This window comes from Scyliorhinus torazame, chromosome 29 (assembly GCF_047496885.1).
Source record: "Scyliorhinus torazame isolate Kashiwa2021f chromosome 29, sScyTor2.1, whole genome shotgun sequence".
Classification (NCBI taxonomy): Eukaryota; Metazoa; Chordata; class Chondrichthyes; order Carcharhiniformes; family Scyliorhinidae; genus Scyliorhinus; species Scyliorhinus torazame.
In genome coordinates this window covers 31,491,996-31,514,859 of record NC_092735.1, presented here as the reverse complement: position 1 = coordinate 31,514,859, position 22,864 = coordinate 31,491,996, and the positions used below count along the sequence as shown (strand labels likewise).

Below are 22,864 nucleotides of genomic sequence, written 5' to 3'. Positions count from 1 at the left end.
GAAGAAGCAAGTTGCCTTCAGCTTTAGAAAGTAGCTGACATTCAGAATCATTTGAGCCAATTTCACAGAGTGCTTCGATACACAATACTTTTTAACCATCACACTGGCTTTTCATAAAGCCTCCTAGCACAGGAGGCGGCAATTTGGCCCATCACGTCTCTTTGAGAAAGCTAGCCAATTAGTTCCACTCCTCCGCTCTTTCTCCCTAGATCCGCAATTTATTTTTGCCTTTTCAAGCATTTATTCAATTTTCTTGTGACAGTGACGAGTAAATCTGCATCCTCGGCCCTTTCCAATCTTACATTCCAGGTCATAATTCACTGCGTGGAAACGATTTCTCATCTTGTCTCTGGTGCATTTCGCCAGTTACCTAAATCTGATAGCTCTGGTTAGCTATTCTGCCGCCGGTGTTAAAGCGCCTCAAGATTTTCGGTTATTAAATCCCCCCTTAACCTTATCTGCTTTAAGCCATTGAGAGCTTGTCTGCAAAAGCAGCCCACTGTCCGCCAGTGCGATTCAGTGCGGCTAACATTCGCCGCGGACGGCCTGTCGCCAGGACTCTGGCACTGAATGGCTTTACACGTGCGTGTGATCTATCAGTTTACCTTCGAGGGATCGTCCTTCAGTGCTGTCCAGCGCCCTTTGTGGGGCCTTCGGAGGACCCCTGTGGTGCTATAGATGTCCATGTGGCTGCCAACGGGAATGCCAGCATTCTGGGAGTACCTGAGCTCAGAAGCACTGCCCGGGAGTGACCTGTTATTCCAAGAGGACAGCAATAAATAGCAGTGCAATGGATAAAGGTGCCCGAGTTATAAGAAAACGGTGGCATATTTCAATATTTATTTACAGAATAAGTGTGCACGTGTCACATTGGCCTCCTGGGTAAGATAGAATACGTAGGTAGGTGATTGGAGGAGGTTGTTGCTCAAGAACGGTGCACAGGGCGAGACCAACCAGGCTAGAATTTGTTCCGTCGTCCAATGATGATTCGGCCTCCTGAATGTGTCTCGGGGTTTGGCTGCCAATTGGGAGTGGGCTGCTGGGACAGGTTTTTCCACCCACCTCACACTGGGCCCCATCAAACGGCTTCAGTGAAATCCCTGGCACACGTAGTGGGGTTGGGCAGGGGGGGGGGGGGGGGGGGGGGACGACACTTCCAGTTTCCTCTTCAACAACAACAACCTGCATTTTGAACGCAGCTTAAACATCTGAACAATGTTTCACAGGAGAGCAATCAGCTGAAAATTGGTGCTGAGCCAACGGAATGGACACTGGGACAGGCAACTAGAAGGTCGGTCGAGGAGGTCGATTTTAAGGAGCTTCTTAAAGCGGGAAAGAAGAATAGTGATTCCTAGAACCTAGGACCAATAATGGTGGGGTGGGAGAAGGTCACCTCTGGAGGGGGAACAGCAATCCCTCAGGCACAGCAAAGAGGAAACTCGGAGTGGAAAGCACGTGCGCGGCCTCAGGTTGTGGGGGGGGGGGGGTGGTGGGGCCGTTCAATCAAGGCATTCAAAAGAGAACTGAATGTGCAGGGTCTTGGGGAGAAGGAGGGAGAATGCCACTGAGTAAACTTCCCAATCGGGGAGCCGGTGCAGACAGGATGGGCTGAAGGGCCTCATTCTGTGTTGTAACAATTCTGTGAAGCATAGAACTCTAGACTCATCTCAAAAACGTGCATGCCATGGTGACATGTGCATGAGTTAGAGTCTGTCATCGAACCGAGGTCCAGAAACATTCGCTCCTAATACATATAGATTTCATCATAGAATCCCTACCGTGCAGAAGGAGGCCATTCAGCCCATCGAGTCTGCACCGGTCCTTTGAAAGAGCATCCAACACAATCCCCATAATCCTTTAACCCCACCTAACCTGCACATCTTTCGACGCTAAGGGGGAATTTAGCGCGGCCAATCCACCTAACCTGCACATCTTTGGACTGTGAGAGGAAACCGGAGCACCCACGGAGGATACCCACGCAGACACGGGGAGAACGTGCAGACTCCGTGCAGACAGTGACCCCGAGGCCGGAATCGAACCCGAGACCCCGGCACTGTGAGGCAGCAGTGCTAACCACTGTGCCGCCGGGCCGCCCACAAGTTTGGAGATTGATGGCCTAGTTTAACCATCTCTTATTTCTTTGGTGCACTTGAGGAGTCTGAAGTTCAATAATCCAAGTGAATTAGGCTGCGCCGTCTTGATGTAATGACTGCGATTAATAAACAAGACTTGTATTTTGTAGGCTGTGCTATACTGTCAGGCAGAGGTTTATCAGAGGACTATGGGACACAGCGGGAGGCTTATGCTGATTCAGTTTGCTATTTACTAGTATATCGCTGGATGTGCTGAATATGAAATCTCATTTGGAGGAACAGTAAGAAGCCATTCAGCCCATCAACCCCTTTGGTGAAACAAGTACTGAGCTGCCGCTGGGGCTGGTGATGAAGGTGGTGAAGACTTACGAAGTATTGAGTGCGATTGGCTACGTTATTGTGGATTAATCTCCTGGACAACATCCAGGGAGAAAATCCCACAATTCTTTTACATTTTCTCCTTACTGGTTTTCATTTAATGGTTGTAAAAACGTTCGAGAAGGAATTTAATGAAGAGTTATGGTGAATCCAATTGGATGATAAAGAGCCTGCTCACCTTCCGATTGGTTGTGAGCTCGGAGGATGGAACAATGGTGGGAGTGGCAGTTCGAGGTGGCCAGGTCATGTGGAGGAAACCTCCAGGAATACACCCACCCGGAGTTGGCAACACGGGTTAGGGGCCTGGTGGGAGGGATGAACGCAGCTGGGGTCATGAGCGAGAGAGGCGGCCAACGACCTCTGATGGTCAAACAAATCTGGTTGTGGCCCGATCGTAGCCTATCCTGTTTACCTCGAATAAGCGTCACGCATCCCAGTCTTTGCCCTCAGCTGCTCCAGCTCAATTTGCATCCTCTCCACCTCCGCCATCAACTGCTCCTGTGAGGAGGAAGCACATGTTCACTGCACCGCCAAAAACAAACCAGAGAATCTGGAACCTGTCAACCAAACTGACTCGAGAAAGGCCCGCCAGTCAACACTTGTGGAACCTTCTGACAAGAGAGTATGGTGAAGGAAATGTGCAGGCCTGTGGTCAAAGTGTCAGCCTTGGCTCAAGTGGTCAGCACTCTCCCTTCAGAGTCACAAGATTGTTGGTTCAAGTACTTCACCTGCTCGCAATACTGGCAGTGCAGTACCAAGAGAGTGCTGCATTGGTGGGGGTGCCAAATTTGGATAAAGGAGAAGGTTCGGATGGCCATAAAAGGCCAAATGAAAAATAGTGGGTGGGTGAGAGGATCCCTCTGCACCTGAGCCACCAATCACGCCACAACCAACAACAAAACAAATTAACTGGCTATTTATCCTTCTGCTGATTGTGGGATCCTCCTATGCACAAATTAGCGCCTGGATTTTCCTACAAACCTTAAACGTAGGACTTAGGAGCAGGTTATAATAATAATAACATTTTTATTGTCACAAGTAGGCTTAGATTAACACTGCAATGAAGATTATGTGAAAAGCCCCTAGTCGCCACATTCCGGCGCCTGTTCGGGTACACAGAGGGAGAATTCCGAATTCTCAGCTGGTACGGGAATTGAACCCGCGCCTTGTACTGCATCACAAACCAGCTGTCTGGCCCACTGAGCTAAACCAGCCCGAGATGGAGGCCACTCGGTTCTTCAGACGAGAACCACGTTTACATAATCCACACTGACGCTCCCAATGCACATCAATTTCCTCCGTGACTCATTCAGCTGATCAGGCCAAACGGTTTTAGTTCGATGAATCCAGGTGACAATACATAAACCCAAGCACAGAAATCTTGATGCATAGCGGCAGGGATAACCCTCTTTCATAGTCTGAATTCAAGGATCGTCAGTCCCAACATTAACGAAGAATGGCAGGGAAGAGATAGGGTGGTTAGATAGAGAAACAGTTCCTGCTGCTTGTGCAGTCTGCGACTAGGGAGCAGTGTCTAAAGATTAGAGCCAAACCTTACAGGAGTGAAATTAGGAAACATTTTTAAACATAAGGGATGGGGGAAGTTTGGGTGGGAGAAGTTTGAAACTCTCTTCTGCCAATGGCAATTGATGCCAGAGGAATTGCTGGTTTTAAATGCAGGTTTGAGAATCAAAATTGGCGAAAGGGAATGCAAATCAGCCATGATCTCATTGAACGGTACAGCATGCTTGAGGGGGCTGAGCGGCCTTATCCTATTCCTGTGGCTAGCGAGATCGTCCCTTGGAGGTGGGTCGGTTCGCCAGCCCTGGGCTTGCCAGGAATTAATGGCAAATCTCCAGAGCCGTGAGTAAACCCTGGGAGAAAAGTGACTGGCACAATAAAGAAACAATTTAAATTTAAATTTTCTTTGAACACATTTGTTTCCTCATTAGGAAAGTATCGGGGTCGGGGGGGGGGGGGGGTGTTGCTGGGGTGACAGTGAAGCATCATCCAATCGAGTAATAAAGAGTCGATTCGCTTTCGGATTGGCTGTGGGAAAGTTGTCAACTTGTTGGGGGTGACCAATGGCAGAAGTGTAGTCGGGAGCGGGGGTTGCGTGCGCACAGGGCAGTTCGAATGAGAGAGGTCAGCTGATGGGACATCCAAGAGTTCGCCCAACCGGAATTGGATCCGGAGGCTCTTGGCAGACCACAGGAGGGTTTTGCATTTCTTGTTAGCCCGGATAGAGAAGAAAATACCTTATTGAGCAGCACCTCCTCCTGCACCTTTTTGATGTTAGAAAGCTCCTGACCTAAAGCATTCTACGAGGCACGGAATGAGAAGTGGGGGGAGGGGGGGGGGAAACAGAAGAGGAAAGACAGATGTTAGATCTTCTTAGTAGTCAGACGAGAAAGCAGAGAGATTTTCACATGAAATGTGTAACAGATAAAAACATTACAGAAATTGCTGTTGCCCCTATGTTCTCGGGAGCAATGGAACGTTCAAGCCTCTCCACCACGGCAAGGTGGCAATGCAAGGAAAGATGTGTAACGTGTGTAAAACAAGTACTTTGAGGTGGTCTGGTGGCGCAGTGGGTAGCATCCCCACGTTTGAGTTGGAAGCTCTGGGTTCGGCTGCCCCCCCAGGACTTTGATGGCCGAGGACTTGACTTGGATGTGGGAGTTGAAGGGTGGGTCAGTAAATTTGCAGACGATACGAAGATTGGTGGAGTTGTGGATAGTGAGGAGGGCTGTTGTCGGCTGCAAAGAGACATAGATAGGATGCAGAGCTGGGCTGAGAAGTGGCAGATGGAGTTTAACCCTGAAAAGTGTGAGGTTGTCCATTTTGGAAGGACAAATATGAATGCGGAATACAGGGTTAACGGTAGAGTTCTTGGCAATGCAGAGGAGCAGAGAGATCTTGGGGTCTATGTTCATACATCTTTGAAAGTTGCCACTCAAGTGGATAGAGCTGTGAAGAAGGCCTATGGTGTGCTCGCGTTCATTAACAGAGGGATTGAATTTAAGATCCGTGAGGTGATGATGCAGCTGTACAAAACCTTGGTAAGGCCACGTTTGGAGTACTGTGTACAGTTCTGGTCGCCTCATTTTGGGAAGGATGTGGAAGCTTTGGAAAAGGTGCAAAGGAGATTTACCAGGATGTTGCCTGGAATGGAGTGTAGGTTTTACGAGGAAAGGTTGAAGGATGAGGGGCGACTTGATAGAGGTTTATAAGATGATCAGGGGAATAGATAGAGTAGACAGTCAGAGACTTTTTCCCTGGGTGGAACAAACCATTACAAGGGGACATAAATTTAAGGTGAATGGTGGAAGATATAGGGGGGATGTCAGAGGTAGGTTCTTTACCCAGAGAGTAGTGGGGGCATGGAATGCAATGCCTGTGGAAGTAGTTGAGTCGGAAACATTAGGGACCTTCAAGCAGCTATTGGATAGGTACATGGATTACGGTAAAATTATATAGTGTAGATTTATTTGTTCTTAAGGGCAGCACGGTAGCATTGTGGCTAGCACAATTGCTTCACAGCTCCAGGGTCCCAGCTTCGATTCCGGCTTGGGTCACTGTCTGTGCGGAGTCTGCACATCCTCCCCGTGTGTGCGTGGGTTTCCTCCGGGTGCTCCGGTTTCCTCCCGCGGTCCGGGGATGTGCAGGTTGGGTGGATTGGCCATGGTAAATTGCCCTTGGTGTTGGGTGGAGGTGTTGACCTTGGGTGGGGTGCTCTTTCCGAGAGCCGGTGCAGACTCAGTGGGCCGAGTGGCCTCCTTCTGCACTGTAAATTCTATGATAATCTATGATTAATGTGGGACAAAGGTTCGGCACAACATCGTGGGCTGAAGGGCCTGTTCTGCGCTGTATTTTTCTATGTTCTATGAAAGTGCGTTCACAACGCGGTCAAACATCCGGTGGGAAGAATGTTGGGAGTCTCCACCATCATTAACCCAGGGTTCCGGACTATAGCATGCGCGGAAAAGTGCACATCGCCACGGCAACCCGGACTGAGTTAAACGTAACCCTCCGACACCAAAACAAGTGCACGGATGTGAATTCCTGAACCAGCTTATCTTCGTTACACGAGGTGCAATCCAAGCAAGCGTACTCTCAGTGTCTCCTCACCACACATCCCTTCAGAGAAACTTGACAACTGACACGTAGCTGTAGAGGAGGAATGGGGAAAGGGCTGTGGTGTGGGACTAACGTGGAAAGCTCACTCAAAGAATGCGATGGCTGCAAGATTCTCTAGTATTTATATTCCCCTACAAGCCATGATTCAGAGTCACAAGGTCGTGGGGTTCAAAAGTCCCAGTAACAGAGACTTAAGCACAAAATCGAGGCTGGCACTCCCAGTGCTAGTACTATGGGGGTGCTGCACTGTCAGGGGTGCTATCTTTCAGACGAGATGTTAAAACCAAGCTCCTTTTCAGGCGGACGCGAGGGATCCTATGGTGCTAATTTGAAGACAAGCTTTGGAATTCTCTCCAGGGCCTTGGCCAATATTCATCCCTTAAGCAACATCACTAAAATGCAGATGGTTTGGCCATTATCACACTGCTGTTTTTTGGGAGCTTGCTGTACACTGTCATGGGAATGTCACTTTAAGAAATGTTTGTCTGCCCAAGTGATGTCAGAGTGTGGGTGGAGCCGAGCTCTGGCTCTGCTTTTTAGTTTCGCTTTGAGGAGAAGCTTGGGCGTGTCTGTGTTTTTTGGTTTCGTTTTAGTGTTGGAGCTGAAGCCAGCCAGAGAAGGTGTAATTTCGATCTCTCTGCCATGTAAAGACTATCTTTAGATCATTTGGTGAACTCAGAGTGACAACTGCTCTCAGTAGAGAATTTAAACCTGATGTGCTTCTGTTAAAAGGATTTTTGTCTTATGGATGTTAAAAGGAAAGTTTGAGGATTACTTAATGTTGTATTCTTTGGGAGGGTGTATTTGAATTGATGGGTGCTAAGATGATCACTGTATGTTTAAAAAAGGTTAACTGAGTTCATAGAATAAACATTGTTTTGCTTTAAAAATTACTTTTAAATTTCTGCTGTACCACACCTGTAGAGTGGGCCGTGTGCCCCCCATACCACAATCTATTAAAAGTTGTGGGTCAGGTGAACTCCATGATACACTTTGGGATTCTCTAAACCCTGTCCCATAACAGCACAAATCGACTGCTGTGTTTCCTACAACAATGAGTGAACTTGAAAGAATACCTCATGGGCTGTAAGCGTCTTTGGGATGTGGAAGGCGCTATAGAAATGCAAGTTTTTGTTTTACTCAGCATGGATTCTAACGAGGCCACTACTTCCTTGGATTTGCTGGCACTGTTGTGGTTACATTAAATGATGTTTGCTCTCGCGCATTCCTGAAAGTGCGGGCTAAGAGTTACTGTACAAATCTCAACTGTGCACTCAGCAGATGGGGACTGTGCTCCGTACGTCTGCTGTGGGAGACGGACAGCAGACAGCAGAGCCAAAGGTATTGGTTGCAGCTACAAGATGCCACAGCACAGTGACGGAGAATCCGCGAATGCGCCGAAGCACCGGTTTGAAGCCAGCAAGAGGTGGCAGGTCCCACTCAATCACCCCTCCCCTCCCCACCGTCCCCCAACATTACTACCCACTGCCTCCCCGCCGTCCCCAGCAAGTGCGATTTTCACCTTCTCCTCCAGTGCAGCCATCCTCTCCTTCAGGTGAAGCTGGAGCCGCTCATTGGATTCGGAAAGGAGTTTGTCGACCGTTTCCGACAGGCGCTTGTTATGTTCGTCATTCATCTTCTCCCTCTGCCGAGCCTGGGGGCAATAAAGACACCTTTAGAGCAAGTCCGGAGTTCCGGCGATGGCACAAAGTTATCCCCTTTCCTGAGAAGTACGAGTTTAAAACCCAGCATTGTTTTGCTTTGTAAAAGTTAAACGCAGGCTGGAGTTAGCCCATCCGCTTACTCAACAAAAGGGAACGAAAATTAACTCTTTAATGTGATCCCGAACATCTCGAATCGCGGGTTCGAATGTGCGATTGTTTTAACAAGGTGTTAATGAGCCCGCAATAATCACAAGCTTCTGTCACTCGCTCGGGTGACATCGCAGTTTATCAGGGATAAAGTATTCCCGTTTCGGGATGTTAGTAGACTTTACCCGTTGCAGTTCCTGGTTTTTCTCTTCCAGTTCCGTTTCCAGCTGGCACAGACGCTCCTCGATGTTCCCGTGTCTCTCTTCCGCCTGCGTACGGATATAGGCTGGGTTAGTCTGATCCTGCGAGGACTTGGCTGTGCCCGGCCCTCAACGCAAGCACTCAATCCAACCCCAACCGTGGCCTCAGTGGAAGGGACAGCGGCACGTTGGTAATGTCACTGGGATAGTAATCCAGAGGCCCGGACTAATGATCCGGAGACAGGAGCTCAAATCTCACCATGGCAGCTGGAGGAATTTAAATTCCATCAATAACGTCGGGGGCCGTCAGCTAGTCTCGGTAATGGTGACCATGACAATTATCGTTCACTAATTTCCTTTCGGGGAGGAAATCTGCCATCCTAACTCGGTATGGCCTACAGGTGATTCCTGATACGCACCACTCAGCTGTCAGTGACTCACACCAATGTCTTAAGGGCAATTAGGGATGGGCAATAAATGCTGGCGTTGCCAGTGATGGCCACAACCCTAAAAATGAATAAAATAGAGACTCTATCAGCTCCGAGACAAAAGTGAGTGTTGTCTGGTTGGAGGAGATATTAAACCAAGGCCTGGTCTTCCCAATAGGGTGGACATCAAATATCCTGCAGCACAATTTCATAGAACAGGAGATACTTCTTCCACATCCTGGACAAGTATTTACCAACCCCCACCCCCAACCGCCAGCAATAAGACCGACTAACTGGTCACTATCTGATGGTGGGATCTCGCTGTGGGCGGCACGGTGGCACAGTGGTTAGCACTGCTGCATCACAGCGCCAGGTATCTGCGTTAGGATGGGATTTCAGGAATGGGTGGGGGGGGGATTGGGCCTAGATAGGGTGGTCTTTCGAAGGGTGGGCGCAGACGCGACGGGCCGAAGGGCCTCCTTCTGCACTGTAGGGATTCCATAATATCTGGTCACCACATTTCCAATATTACAAGGGTGACGAGACTACTTTGATGTCTGTCAAGTGCCGAGGAACGAGCTGAGGATGGTGAAAGGCGCTATAGAAAGGCAGCCAATGGTGAGACTGGTGGTGGCCTAAGAAGGATCCTTGTGCACCAACCGTACCTTGTTCAGAGCGGCCACCCGCTGCGCCAATTCCGCTTCCACCTCCGGCAGGGTCTCGGCCTTCCTCATCGTCTGCTGTAGCTTCTGTTTGGATGAGTCCAACCAGTCCTGGAGCTGCCTGTTCTTCTCCTCACTCTGAAAAGGCACACACATAAGACCATAAGACACAGGAGCAGAATTAGGCCACTCGGCCCATCGAGTCGGCTCCGCCACTCAATCATGGCTGATATTTTTCTCATCCCCATTCTCCTGCCTTCTCCCCATAACCCCTGATCACCTCATTAATCAAGAACCTATCTATCTCTGTCTTAAAGACACTCAGTGATTTGGCCTCCACAGCCTTCTGCGGCAAAGAGTTCCACAGATTCACCACCCCCTGGCTGAAGAAATTCTTCCTCATCTCTGTTTTAAGGGATGTCCCTTTAGTCTGAGATTGTGCCCTCTGGTTCTAGTTTTTCCTATAAATTCTCCATGTCCACTCTATCCAGGCTCGTGATTGGACAGCACGGCTGGGCCTGACAACCACTCTTACCGGTCCGGGGAGAGCCAAACACAGATGAATTGTGGCCCATTCTGGGCAGTAGACACCCGGAAGGATATCATGGCGTTGGCCATGGTGCAGAGGAGATTTACCAGCCTGGGACTTCAGTTATGTGCAGAAACTGGGATTTTTGTTTTTCTTAGGAGGAGACTTTAATAAAAATCTTCAACTCATAAAGAGTTTTAAGGACAAACCGTTCCCAGTGGGAGAAGGGTCGGTAATCAACAGATAAGGAATTAAGATAATTGACAACAAAAAACAGATATGGGCGGGGGGGGGGGGGGAAGTTTTTTAAAAAAAAACGCAGCAATTTGTTGTGATGGTCCTGCCCGAAAGGACGCTGGCAGCAGATTTGTCAAGACGGTGTTGCATCAATTCTTGAAGGGAAAATATTTGCAAGTCTGTGAGGAAAGAGCAGAGGGAGCGAGACAAGCACGTCTTTCGGGACTTGTGGGAGGAAACCGGAGCACCCGGAGGAAACCCACGCAGACACGGGGAGAACGTGCAGACTCCGCACAGACAGTGACCCAAGCCAGGAATCGAACCTGGGACCCTGGCGCTGTGAAGCAACAGTGCTAACCACTGTGCTACCGTGCCACCCAACAGCTTCTTCCTAACCTGCTTGCGGTTATATTCTATGCTTTGGATAACAAAAGCATGTATCCCATATGCCTTCTTAACCATCTTGTCTTGCTGCTTTCAAAGATCTATGGACATGCACACCAAGGTCCCTCTGCTCCTCTGTTGAGGGATTGGATGTCCACAGTGAAGAGGAGGCAATTAGGGCCAGGAAATTGGAGACTGTTGATGTGACGTGGGGAATCAGACAATTCACAAATGTAGGTGGGAAGAGGCTGGATAAGGGGAGAGAGGATGGAGTCAAAATAGGAAGAAACGAGTTCCATGGGGCAGGATCAGGTCTATTACGATATTTTGGGATGGAGGCAGAGGCGGGTTGTGCGGAGTTGGGCGACTAAGACGTTGGAGGCTGTGGAGGAAAGATCTCCAGAGGAGAGGAGGTCAGTGACAGTCCCGGAAACAATGGCTTGGCGTGCAGTGGTGGGGTCATGGTCGAGGGGGGAGGTCGAAAGGACGGTTGAGAGTTGGCGTCCAGCCTCTGCAGGGTAGGGGTTGGGTCGGCAGACAACAGCACCACCCTCGTCAGCAGGTTTGACAACAAGGCCAGGGGAATGGAGTACAGCAAGATCAGAAGGACACAGGTTGGAGTAGGTGGGAGGAGCAGAGAAATTGAGACGGCCGACGTCACGCCGACAGTTCTCAAATGAAGACAATGAAGAGTAGGTGGGAGGCCGGAGGGATGGGTCCAGGTGGAGGGAGAATACTGGAGGCGGGTGACAGGGTCTGTTGAATGGGCAAGGGGTGGGATGGGGGGGGGGGGGGGGGGGGGGGGAGGGGGGGGACTCCTGCCGAAAAAGAAGTGAGCACGGAGACAAAGTTTTCGTAGAAACTCCCTCCCGTCTAGTTTAAAAAGCGAGAAGTTGTTTTTTCTGTTCTCCCATTCGACCGAAACCCGAGGTGGGGAGGAGGGGATGGAACATTTACCTGCTTGAGGAGGGACTGTTTGCTGGCCAACTCATTCTCCAGCTTATCGTTGGCGTCGTGGAGCGATGTCGCTTCACGCTGGGCAGTGAGGTAGCGTTTCTCCAGTGTCGTGATCCTCTCTTCCATGTCTTCTCGTTGTGCTAAGGCCTACGCGGGGAGAATGAAGAGCAGGCGTCTGTAAAGAGGTCTGGAGTGGCCGCAATTTTACAATCTACAGCAGGGAAACATCTTGGGAGATCTGTGACAACAACAGCTGGCATTTATATAGCACCTTCAATGGGGTAGAAATGTGTCAAGGCGCTTCACAGGAGCGATAATCGAACAAAGGAATCACCCTAAAGACTGGTCAAAGGAGAAGGTTTTCGAGGAGGGTGTTAAAGGAGGAGGGAGAGGTGCTGAGGTTCAGGAATCTTTTTCCAGAGCTCAGGACTCTGGCAGTTGAAGGCCCGGCCGCCAGTGGTGACATAAAGGAAATGGAGAATGCTCAATGCTCTACCGCCTAGAAGAAGGACAGCAGAATCTTGGGAATCGCCTGTAAGATCCCCTCCACGTCACTCGCCATCCCGACTGGAACTATATTGGCCGTTCCTTCACTGTCACTGGGTCAAAATCCTGAATTCCCTCCCTAACAGCACAGTGGGTGCACCTACACCACAGGGACTGCAGCGGTTCAAGAAGGCAGCTCACCGCCATCCTCTCAAGGGGCAATTAGGGATGGGCAACAAATGCTGGCCTAGCCGGCGACGCCCACATCAGAAGAGCAAATAGAAAACAGAATTGGAGGAGCGTTGGGGTCTTGCCGGGTTTTAGAGTGGGTGACGGGTTGGATAGAGATAGGGAGCAAACGAGGACACTTGGGGACTTGGATGAGAATGTACCGAGCAGCACGTTGAGCAGAGGCCACACAAAGATCCCTCCTGAACAGTGGCTGCTTTGACTCTAGAGGAGCACTCCCACCGCCTGAGTTCCACTCCAGAGATTTGAGCAGATAATCTCGGCTAACACTGCAACACTGAGAGGGTGCAGCACTGTTGGAGGTGCTGTCTATCGGATGAGAAGTTAAACCCCTCTCGGGTGGAAATACAAGAGTCCTCGGCCATCACTCTGTCGATGATCAGTGGCATTCCCCGCAACTAAAATCTAAAAGCAAAAACAAATTATCTGGCCATTATCGCAGAGCTGCCTGCAGGATCTTGCGGTGCATATATTACAACAACAACCCCAAAAGTACTTAATTGGCTACTAAGCAGTTTGGAATATCCTGAGGCAGTGAGACGTGCTTTAGAAATGCAAGTTCTACCTTTCTAACATAGGAAAGCATAAACTTAAACCGTTACCCAATGCCAAAGCGAAGCTTTGAACGGCAAGAGTTGTGCTCACCCGAGAGGAAGGAAAAACAGCGAGGACCTGAACAGCATCCTCTCCCCCCACCCACCAACCAAGGAAGAGCCACCATCCTGAAGCCGCAAGGAACAGCAGCTGATCTCCCTATTCTCCTGATTCAGAGAGCCAGTCCAGCAGGACAGCGGACGCTGCGCGAGTTGAATGTTGGGTAGACAAACAGGAACGGCAATCGATTATTTTTCGTCCATCCCCAAGAAGCAAAACAAATAATAATATTTTTTAATAATAATCTTTATTAGTGTCACGAGTAGTCTTACATTAACACTGCAGTGGAGTTACTGTGAAAAGCCCCTAGTCGCTGCACCACGGCCCCTGTTCGGGTACACTGAGGGAGAATTCAGAATGTCCAATTCACCTAACAAGGCACATCTTTTTGGGACCTGTGGGAGGAAACCGGAGCGCCCGGAGGAAACCCACGCAGACACGGGGAGAACGTGTAGACTCCGCACAGACAGTGACCCAAGCCGGGAATCGAACCCGGGTCCCTGACGCTGTGAAGCATCAGTGCTAACCACTGTGCCACCGTGCCGCCCCTATGCCCCCTATCCTGTCTGTAGTTAATAGGTAAACCGAGGTGCCTACGCAGGAAAACCTCAGTAAAATCAACAACCTCCAAATGAGTGTTGGTGTTGGCGTGCCATCTCTCGAGTTCCCTGATTTGAGGCAGTCTTTAAAGCAGATTAATGTCTCCATTAAAATAGCAAAGAATGGAACTGCCCTATAAAGCCACCGTATCGTTAACTCCTTTTCAAGCTGTTACCTCAACTACCATCTCGTGAGAATTCAAAATGTTCACCACATTAAGGTGTAGCACTTTACTGAATCCAATATATTAAAACGTCAACCGCTAGTCTCAAAAGCGAGCTACCAGCCACTGGGCCGTTAATAATCAGCGCATGATTCGCCGTGGTAAGCTCTGAAACTTGTAATATTCCCATAACTGGTTAAACTTTACCAAGGCGGCGGAATGTGGTGACTAGGGGCTTTTCACAGTAACTTCATACTTGTGCCAATATAAGGTTATTATTATTAATATTGTAAGCTCTGCTCGCTCTCTCAGTTACCTCTTTCAAATCCCGCTGGAGCTTGGAGTTCACCTCCTCTGATTTGATCAGATCCTTCCGCGCCGTGCTCAGCTCTTCCTCCACTTCGGCAACCTTCCGGCACAGCACAGCCAGGCGCTCCTTCATCTGCAGTAGCTCGGTGCTCTGCCTCTCGATCAGGTCGTGGCACTCGGAGTCACCGTCCCCGGTTAGCGCCGTTCCGTTGGTCAGCCTCTGTGCGGTGGGAGGGACGAAAGGGACTCCCGTTAATCGTCCGCGTGTGCCACTCCCCAAACCACGGCCGCCGTGAAAGCTCAGCCCAGCCTTTTACGCGTGAATGTGCGTGTGTCAGACTCATTCTCAACCATCGCTGGCACGGCCCTATTCATCAAAGCCAACGCCCAACACCACATGGCCCCAGGTGAGGGTTAGGCACAGAGAACGGCTCAGGAAACTGGAGCCACTGATTGGCAAACCATCTAAAATGGGAGGTAGGAAATCAGGGCAATTAATCCCAAAGCTTGCTTATGGTTTTTCATGGGATGTGGGTGTCGCTGACTAATTTCCCTAATTTCTAGTGAGGTGATCGTGAGACACCTTCCTGAACCGCTGCAGACCACATAGTGTAGGTGCAGCCACTGTGCTGTCAGGGAGGGAGTCCCAGGACTTTGACCCAGCGTCAGCGAAGGAACGGCCTATATATTTCCAAGTCTGGATGGTGAGTGGCTTGGAGGGGAACCTCCAGGTGGTGATGTCCCCATGCGTCTGCTGCTCTTGTTCTTTTAGGTGGTAAAGGTCACAGGTTTGGAGGGTGCTGTCTGCAAAATATTGATGAGTGGCTGCAATGCATCATGTAGATGGGACACTTTGCTGCCACTGTGTGCTGGTGGTGGAGGGGGGTGAATGTTCAGTTTGGTGGATGGGGTGCCAATCAAGTGGGGCTTCTTTGTCCAGGATGGTGTGGAACCTCTTGAGTGTTGTTGGAGCTGCGCTCATCCAGGCAAGTGGGGAGTGTTCCCTCGCACTCCAGACTTGTGCCTTGTAGATGGTGGGCAGGCTTTGGGGAGTCAGGAGGTGAGTTAATTGCCACAGAATTCTCAGACTCTGGCCTGCTCTTGTTGCCACAGTATTATTGTGGCTAGTCCAGTTCAGCTTCCGGTCAATGGTAACCCTCCAGGATGCTGATGGCGGGGATTCAGCGATGGTAAAGCCATTGAATGCCAAGGGGTGATGGTTGGGTTCTCTCTTGTTGGAGAGGATCATTGACTGGCACTTGTGTGGCGCGAATGTTACTAATCGTGTATCAGCCCATGGCGACCAAATTATCCCAAATTTGAACACGTAAAAGAAATGTCTGCTTCTTGGAGGGGTATTTTGGAGAAAGGGTTTGCCATTCTGCCACCCTATCTCGTGTTTCCCCTGAATAACCGCCGTGCAGGGAAAATCCATTTGGGTCTTGCCACAATTGGCAATCGTGGCTCTCACTATGAGGGCGGCAATAATTTCACGGGTGCGTTTCAGCCCAGACCAGGACAGGATTTCTTCCCGTGCTACACTCTGCTTTTTAAGTGCGGAACACTCACGTCCTGGGCCGAAGTTACAAGCTCTTCTTCCAGTATCGAAACTCTTTCCAATGCTACCCGCAGCCTCTCCCGTACCTGTGACACCAACAGAAAATAATTAATTTGTCACCTTCAATGCATCAGCAGGTAAGAGCAGGGAGGATAAAGGGCGGGACGGTGGTGCAGTGGTTAGCACTGCTGCCTCACGGCGCCGCGGACCCGGGTTCAATCCCGGCCCTGGGTCACTGTCCGTGTGGAGTTTGCACATTCTCCCCATGTCTGCGTGGGCCTCACCCCCCACAACCCAAAGATGTGCAGGGGATGCGGATTGGCCAAGCTATTGGGATTGCCCTTAGGGCTGGTAGGGGCTACTGGGTTATGGGGATAGGGTGGAGGTGTGGACTTGGGTAGGGTGCTCTTTCCAAGAGCCGGTGCAGACTCGATGGGCCGAATGGCCTCCTGTGTAATTCTATGTAAATTGCCCCTTAATTGGAAAAAAATATTTGGGTACTCTAAATTTAAAAAAAAAGACTAGGGAGGTTATGCTGGAACTGTATAAAATGTTGGTTAGGCCACAACTAGAGTATTGTGTACAGTTCTGGTATTCACATTATAGGAGGGATGTGATAGCACTGGAAAGGGTGCGGGGGAGATTTACGAGGATGTTGCCTGGGCTGGAGAGATTTAGCTATGAAGAGAGATTGGATAGACTGGGATTGTTTGCCTTGGAGCAGAGGAGACTGAGGGGGGACATGATTGAGATGTATAAAATGATGACGGGCACAGATAGAGTAGACAGGAAGAAACTTTTCCCCTTGATGGAGGGATCAGTGACGAGGGGAAATAGATTTAAGGTGAGGGGCAGGAGGTTTCGAGGGGATGTGAGGGAAAACCTTTTCACCCAGAGGGTGGTGGGAGTCTGGAACTCGCTGCCGGAAAGGGAGGTGGAGGCAGAGACCCTCAGAACATTTAAGAAGGATTTAGATCTGGGCTTGCGATTGTGACAAATGTAAGAACTTCAGATATTCTGTGCTAGAGGCATTTGTTGCGATAAGGGTTAAAAGCCTGAGTTAGAGTATGTGTGACTGCTGCGGTCACGGTTTTTAAAACAAATCCTAGTATTAAATATTGGGAGCCAGGGTGCAATTAAAGTATCGTAAAAAGCTACGGTTAATGGAATTTTGTTTTGATTTTTTAAAATATAAATTTAGAGTACCCAATTATTTTTTTCCCAATTAAAGGGCAATTCAGTGTGGCCAATCCACCCACCCTGAATATCTTCTGTGGGTTGTGGGGGTGAAACCCACACAGGCACGGGAGGAATGTGCAAACTCCACATGGACAGTGACTTGGGGCCGGGATCGAACCCGGATCCTCAGTGCCGTGAGGCAGCATTGCACAATTTTGTTTTGATTAAGGGGATTCCCAGTGGAGTTAATTCGATTTCAGTTTGCTAAGATGATGTTATTACTGGAAGGAGCTAAAGTATCAGCCATTTTGTAGGAGCAGCAGTTCAGTTCAGTTCTGGATGAAACTGTGACCACAAGTCAGGTTTTGCTCTCTGCAGTTCAGTTAAGAGATGAACAATCTTTAAAGCAGTGAAGACTTGTCTGAGAACAAGGGGGAGCTCACACAAGCTGAGAAACAGTTAAGTCAGAGTTTCTGCATGGGTCTGGCAGGAGTCAGATCTTGTCTTTAAAGCAGTGCCATCTACACTGTTCCCTTATCGTCCATGTGTCTATCCAATGACCATTTGAATGCCCTTAGTGTTAGCGAGTCCACTATTGTTGCAGGCAGGGCATTCCACACCCTTACTACTCTCTGAGTAAAGAACCTACCTCTGACATCTGTCTTATCTCCCCTCAATTTAAAGCTATGTCCCCTCGTGCTAGACATCACCATCCGAGGAAAAAGGCTCTCACTGTCAACCCTATCTAATCCTCTGATCATCTTGTATGCCTCAATCAAGTCACCTCTTAACCTTCTTCTCTCTAACGAAAACAGCCTCAAGTCCCTCAGCCTTTCCACATAAGATCTTCCCTCCATACCAGGCAACATTCTGGTAAATCTCCTCTGCACCCTTTCCAATGCTTCCACATCCTTCCCATAATGCGGCGACCAGAATTGCACGCAATACTCCAAATGCGGCCGCACCAGAGTTTTGTACAGCTGCAACACGACCTCATGGCTCCGAAACTCAATCCCTCTGCCAATATAGGCTAACACACCGTACGCCTTCTTAACAACCCTCTCAACCTGGGTGGCAACTTTCAGGGATCTATGTACATGGACAAAATTAAAATAAAATATTAGGGTTTCTGTCCAGTATCTTCGCCATTGTTGGGGTCTGGGCTAGGACCGTGATGTGATGCCAAGGCACACAAGGCTATGTGCCTAGTGCTGGGAAATGAAATTAGAATACTTAGGTGGTTGTTTTTGACTGGCGCAGACACGATGGGCCTTTTCTATGCTGTAGACCTCGATGTCTCTTATGTCCAGTCAAATACAGAGAATGTGAATATCTAATAAAAGGAATAAAATTTAAACTGGGGGGGGGGGGGGGGGGAGATGTTGGTATCGTGGTAATGTCACTGGACTATTAACCCAGAGGCTCAGGCTAATTGCTCTGGGGACATGGGTTCAAATCCCACCACAGCAGCTGGAGGTAGTAGACTTCAATTAACACGGAAACATCTGAAATTGAATGTTAGTCTCAGTAACCATGACAACTGTTATCATTTGCCATAACCCACTTGGCTCACTGATTGCAAAGGAAATCTGCCGTCCTTACCCGGTCTGGCCTACATGCGGCTCCAGACCCACAGCAATGTGGTTAGCTGCCCCTCTGAAATGGCCGAGCAATAAGCCACTCAGTTCAAGGGCAATTAGGGATGGGCTGGCCCAGCCCAGCGAGGCCCACATCCCGGGGAAAGAATTAAATAAAAATCAAAAGCGAGCAAGTTATTCTAAATATTCATATATCACTGGTTAGCCAACGGCTGGAGTATTGTGTTCAATTCTGTGCTTTGGGAAGAATGTCAAGACTTTGAGGAGATTTACTGGAATAGCATGACGGACATGTGGGGAGGGCGGAGAAGGTGGGATTGTGCTCCTCCGAGTAGAGAAGGAGAAAGGGAAACTTAATGAGGGTGTTCACAAAATCATGAAGGGTTTTGCTCGAGTTGACACGGTGACGAGGTCAGCAACTGACGGTTTTCAGATTCAAGCCAATTGTCAAAAGTAAACAGAGAAGTTGAGGAGAATCCCTTTTTAAGCAACAGGTTACGAGGGCGCGAAATGCTCGACATGAAAACGGTGCAACCTGGGTGGCATGGTGGCGCAGTGGTTAGCACTGCTGCCTCACGGCACCGAGGTCCCAGGTTCGATACCGGCCCTGGGTCACTGTCTGTGTGGAGTTTGCACATTCTCCCCGTGTCTGCGTGGGCTTCGCCCCCCACAACCCAAAAAGATGTGCAGGCTCGGTGGATTGGCCACGCTAAATTGCCCCTTAATTTGGAAAAAAAAGAATTGGACACTCTATAAATTTTTTTATGAAGAAAATGGCGCAATCTAATTCAAAAGTAACTTTCAAATGACAAGTTGGATAAATGCTTGAGAAAGAAACATCTGCAGGGCTATGAGTAAGAGCGGGGCGTGTGATGGGGCGGGAGTGGGAGGAAGTGGAAAGGGCTGGCGTAAGCAGGGTGGACCGAATGGCTCCTGCTGTGCTGTAATAGTCAATGACACCTCCTCAGTGCGTTCACAAAGGTGGACCGCCGTTGACTGCACCACAAGGGCCGTGCACGAGGCACACAAACAACAGGAGATTGGGAATGGGGAAGCGGACGACACCTTCTCATCCAAAGCTTTGTGGTGTTCGAAGAGCGACTTCAAGGCCTTGAGCACTTCGACCTCACTGGAGACACCGGCGGGGGACTGCGCCTGACGTTTCACCACCGTCATCCTGAGGGAACGCTCGTGCCGCGACACCAGGCACTCCAAATGTTCCAGCAGCAACTGTGGAAAACAACGACCTGCATTTACATAGACACTTTACAGCGTTCCAGCCTTAACACTGAGCTGAGCTCTAGGTCAGAACAGTTCCCATTTTCCTCGGCAGTTGATGATGCCGATGGCTCTGCTATAGCCATTGATGCCCCCTCGCTAGTCGACCCATCTATTGTTTCTCCACTTATTCCATTACCAAGACCGTTGCTTTCATGATCATCCCTCTTGTTTAACCTCTCTGGCCTTCTGTCCCAACAAGGATCTTTCTTTTTGTCCTTCTCTTCCCAACCTCCATTTACCTGTATTTCCTTAAAATCTATTAAGAATGTATCTGTAGCTACAGGAGGAGGCCATTTGGCCCTTCGAACCCAATCCACCATTCAACAAAATCATGGCTGATTTACTTCAGCGCCCAGCGTCTTCCTTCACGATCCCCGCATCACTTGACGTTTTTAAGATGTAGAAATCACTTGATCTCAGTCTTTAACATACCGCGAGACAGCCCTCCAGAGCAAAGAATTCCAAAGATTCCCCACCCTCCGAGTGAATAGCACAGTGGTTAGCACTGCTGCTTCACAGCGGCAGGGACCCGGGTTCGATTCCCGGCTTGGGTCACTGTCTGTGCGGAGTCTGCACGTTCTCCCTGTGTCTGCGTGGGTTTCCTCCGGGTGCTCCGGTTTCCGCCCACAAGTCCCGAAAGACGTGCTTGTTAGGTGAATTGAACATTCTGAATTCTCCCTCCGTGTAACCGAACAGGCGCCGGAGTGCGGTAACTTCATTGCAGTGTTAATGTGACACTAATAAAGATTACTACAACCCCCCAAAAAACTCCTCCTCCTCTAAAGTGCTAAATGGCCTTCCCCTTTTCTGTTGGACCGCAGTCATCGAACAAGGAAAATACTCAAGGCTGCTGACACTCCAGGATCTACTTTTGTCACCGCAGTCTGATCCGTTTTTTCAAACATTTCCAGTTTTGCTCCCTCCTGGCTAACTGGAGCCAACATGGGGAAAACAGGAGGGAGGGCCGGGATGAGGATTCCTGGCGTATGAAAGCGCTGGGGCATGCGGGGAGTGAAAATGAAAAAACGAAAATCGCCTTTTGCCACAAGTAGGCTTCAAATGAAGTTACTGTGAAAAGCCCCTAGTCGCCACATTCCGGCGCCTGTTCGGGGAGGCTGGTACAGGAATTGAACCATGCTGCTGGCCTGCCTTGGTCTGCTTTCAAAGCCAGCGATTTAGCCCTGTGCTAAGGAGGAGGCTGCCGCCTCAGAACCTCCTGACTGCGTCCTGTTGCAGCCTCGACGCAGTTTTGCACTCACCCGAGTGTTGTTCCGCTCGGCCTTGAGCTCTGCAATCTCCTCCTCCCTCTCCAGAAGTTGCTCCCGGCACAGATTCAGCTCCTTCGTCAACACGGCAAATTCCTGCATCGGGAAAAGAAGATTTTTTTTTTTTTTTCAAACACTGTGCAACACTGAATCGTGTGTTACGGTTCACTGAAGGAATCAGATTTACTGCGGTAGCGTCCACTTTCCCAGGCATACTGTTGTCGTCTGGAGCTCTGGATAGTGATGGTAGAGGCTCCAACATTCTTTCTGTCAGACTGGTGACCGGTAATCTCTGCCGCTCTTACCGCCGGCCATTGGAGTGTGTTCGAAGGATTTTTCAACCGGTTTGGCCAGACGATTCCTGAACACACCTTCCTTGGCCACTCGGCCCCAGAGCCTCATGTTCAGGGGCTCTGCGCCACAAGACCTCTTCCCATAGGGAGGGTGACAATTCCTGTCGGAGATACTGGGAGCAAACGTTAGAGAAAACAAGTGCCGCCATTAGAGTGCGAGCTTGAGCTATTGGCGTTGGCCTTCCATAGCGAGAGGATTTGAGTATAGGAATAGGGATGTTTTATTGCTATTGTACAGGGCGCTGGTGAGGCCACACCGGGAGTATTGTGAGCAGTTTTGGTGTCCTTATCTGAGGAAGGATGTTCTTGCTGTGGAGGGAGTGCAGCGAAGGTTTACCAGACTGATTCCTGGGATGGCGGGCCTGTCATATGAGGAGTAAGTCGGTTAGGATTATATTCATTGGAGTTTAGAAGAATGAGAGGGGTTCGCATAGAAACGTATAAAATTCTAACAGAATTAGACAGGGTAGATTCAGAAAAAATTTTCCCAATGGTGGAGGAGTCCAGAACTAGGGGTCATAGTTTGAGGATAAGGAATAAACCTTTTGGGACTGAGGTGAGGAGAAATCCCATCACCCAGAGAGTGGTGAATCTGTGGAATTCGCTACCACGCAAAGTAGTTGAGGCAAAAACTTTGTGTAATTTCAAGAAGGAATTAGATACAGCTCTTGGGGCTAAAGGGATCAAGGGATATGGGGGGGGGGGGGGGGGGGGACGTGGTATCAGGTTATTGAGCCATGATCAGATGGAATGGTGGAGCTGACTCGATGGGCCGAATGGCCTCCTCCTGCTTCTATTTTCTATGTTTCTATGAGAGGAAGAACCGAGGAGGGAATTTAAAAACAAAAGAGAATAAAGAGATGACGGAATTATATGAATAACGAGGCCCATCTGCCCATTGAGCCTGACTCTTGGGGAAAGAGCTATCCAATTAGTCCTACATCCTCTGACTTTTCCATATTTTCCCTGCAAGTATTAATCCAATTCCCTTTTGAAAGTTACCATTGAATCTGCTTCCATCTCCCTCCCAGGCAGCGCCTCCCAGACCATAACAACTCGGTCAGAATATAAATCTCCCCTCCCCTCTTGGCGTTTTTTGGCAGCGACCTCAAATCTGTGTCCTCTGATCACTCCTCCTCCTCCTCCGGGAAACAGGTTTCTCCCTATTTACTCTCTCAAAACTCGCTTAATTTTGAACACCTCGATTTATTCTCCCCTTAAGCTTCTCTGCAGGAAGGGGAGAAGACCCAGCTTCTGCAATCTTTCCCCAAACCCTCAACCGTGGTAACTCTTCTTCATTCTCTCGAGGGGCAGCACAGTGGTTAGCACGGCTGCCTCGCAGCTCCAGGG

General features: G+C 49.4%; 1 protein-coding gene across 6 annotated transcripts in view; it reads right to left on the bottom strand.

The window, feature by feature from the left end:
* LOC140403999 (liprin-alpha-3-like) overlaps window positions 1-22,864 on the bottom strand; it is a 185,493-nt gene that overhangs the window by 66,603 nt on the left and 96,026 nt on the right. For 4 of the 6 annotated variants that reach the window (XM_072492330.1, XM_072492332.1, XM_072492331.1 and 1 more), the window contains exons 3-13: window positions 21,156-21,257; window positions 19,681-19,845; window positions 15,850-15,924; window positions 14,288-14,500; window positions 11,820-11,966; window positions 9,716-9,850; window positions 8,608-8,691; window positions 8,134-8,265; window positions 4,730-4,792; window positions 2,884-2,969; window positions 606-753 (exon numbers count right to left, since the gene is read on the bottom strand). In XM_072492330.1, coding sequence (XP_072348431.1) covers window positions 606-753; window positions 2,884-2,969; window positions 4,730-4,792; window positions 8,134-8,265; window positions 8,608-8,691; window positions 9,716-9,850; window positions 11,820-11,966; window positions 14,288-14,500; window positions 15,850-15,924; window positions 19,681-19,845; window positions 21,156-21,257 — 1,350 coding nt within the window. The remainder of the gene's footprint in view (window positions 1-605; window positions 754-2,883; window positions 2,970-4,729; window positions 4,793-8,133; window positions 8,266-8,607; window positions 8,692-9,715; window positions 9,851-11,819; window positions 11,967-14,287; window positions 14,501-15,849; window positions 15,925-19,680; window positions 19,846-21,155; window positions 21,258-22,864) is intronic. The other 2 variants (XM_072492334.1, XM_072492335.1) reach the window with 1 other exon arrangement.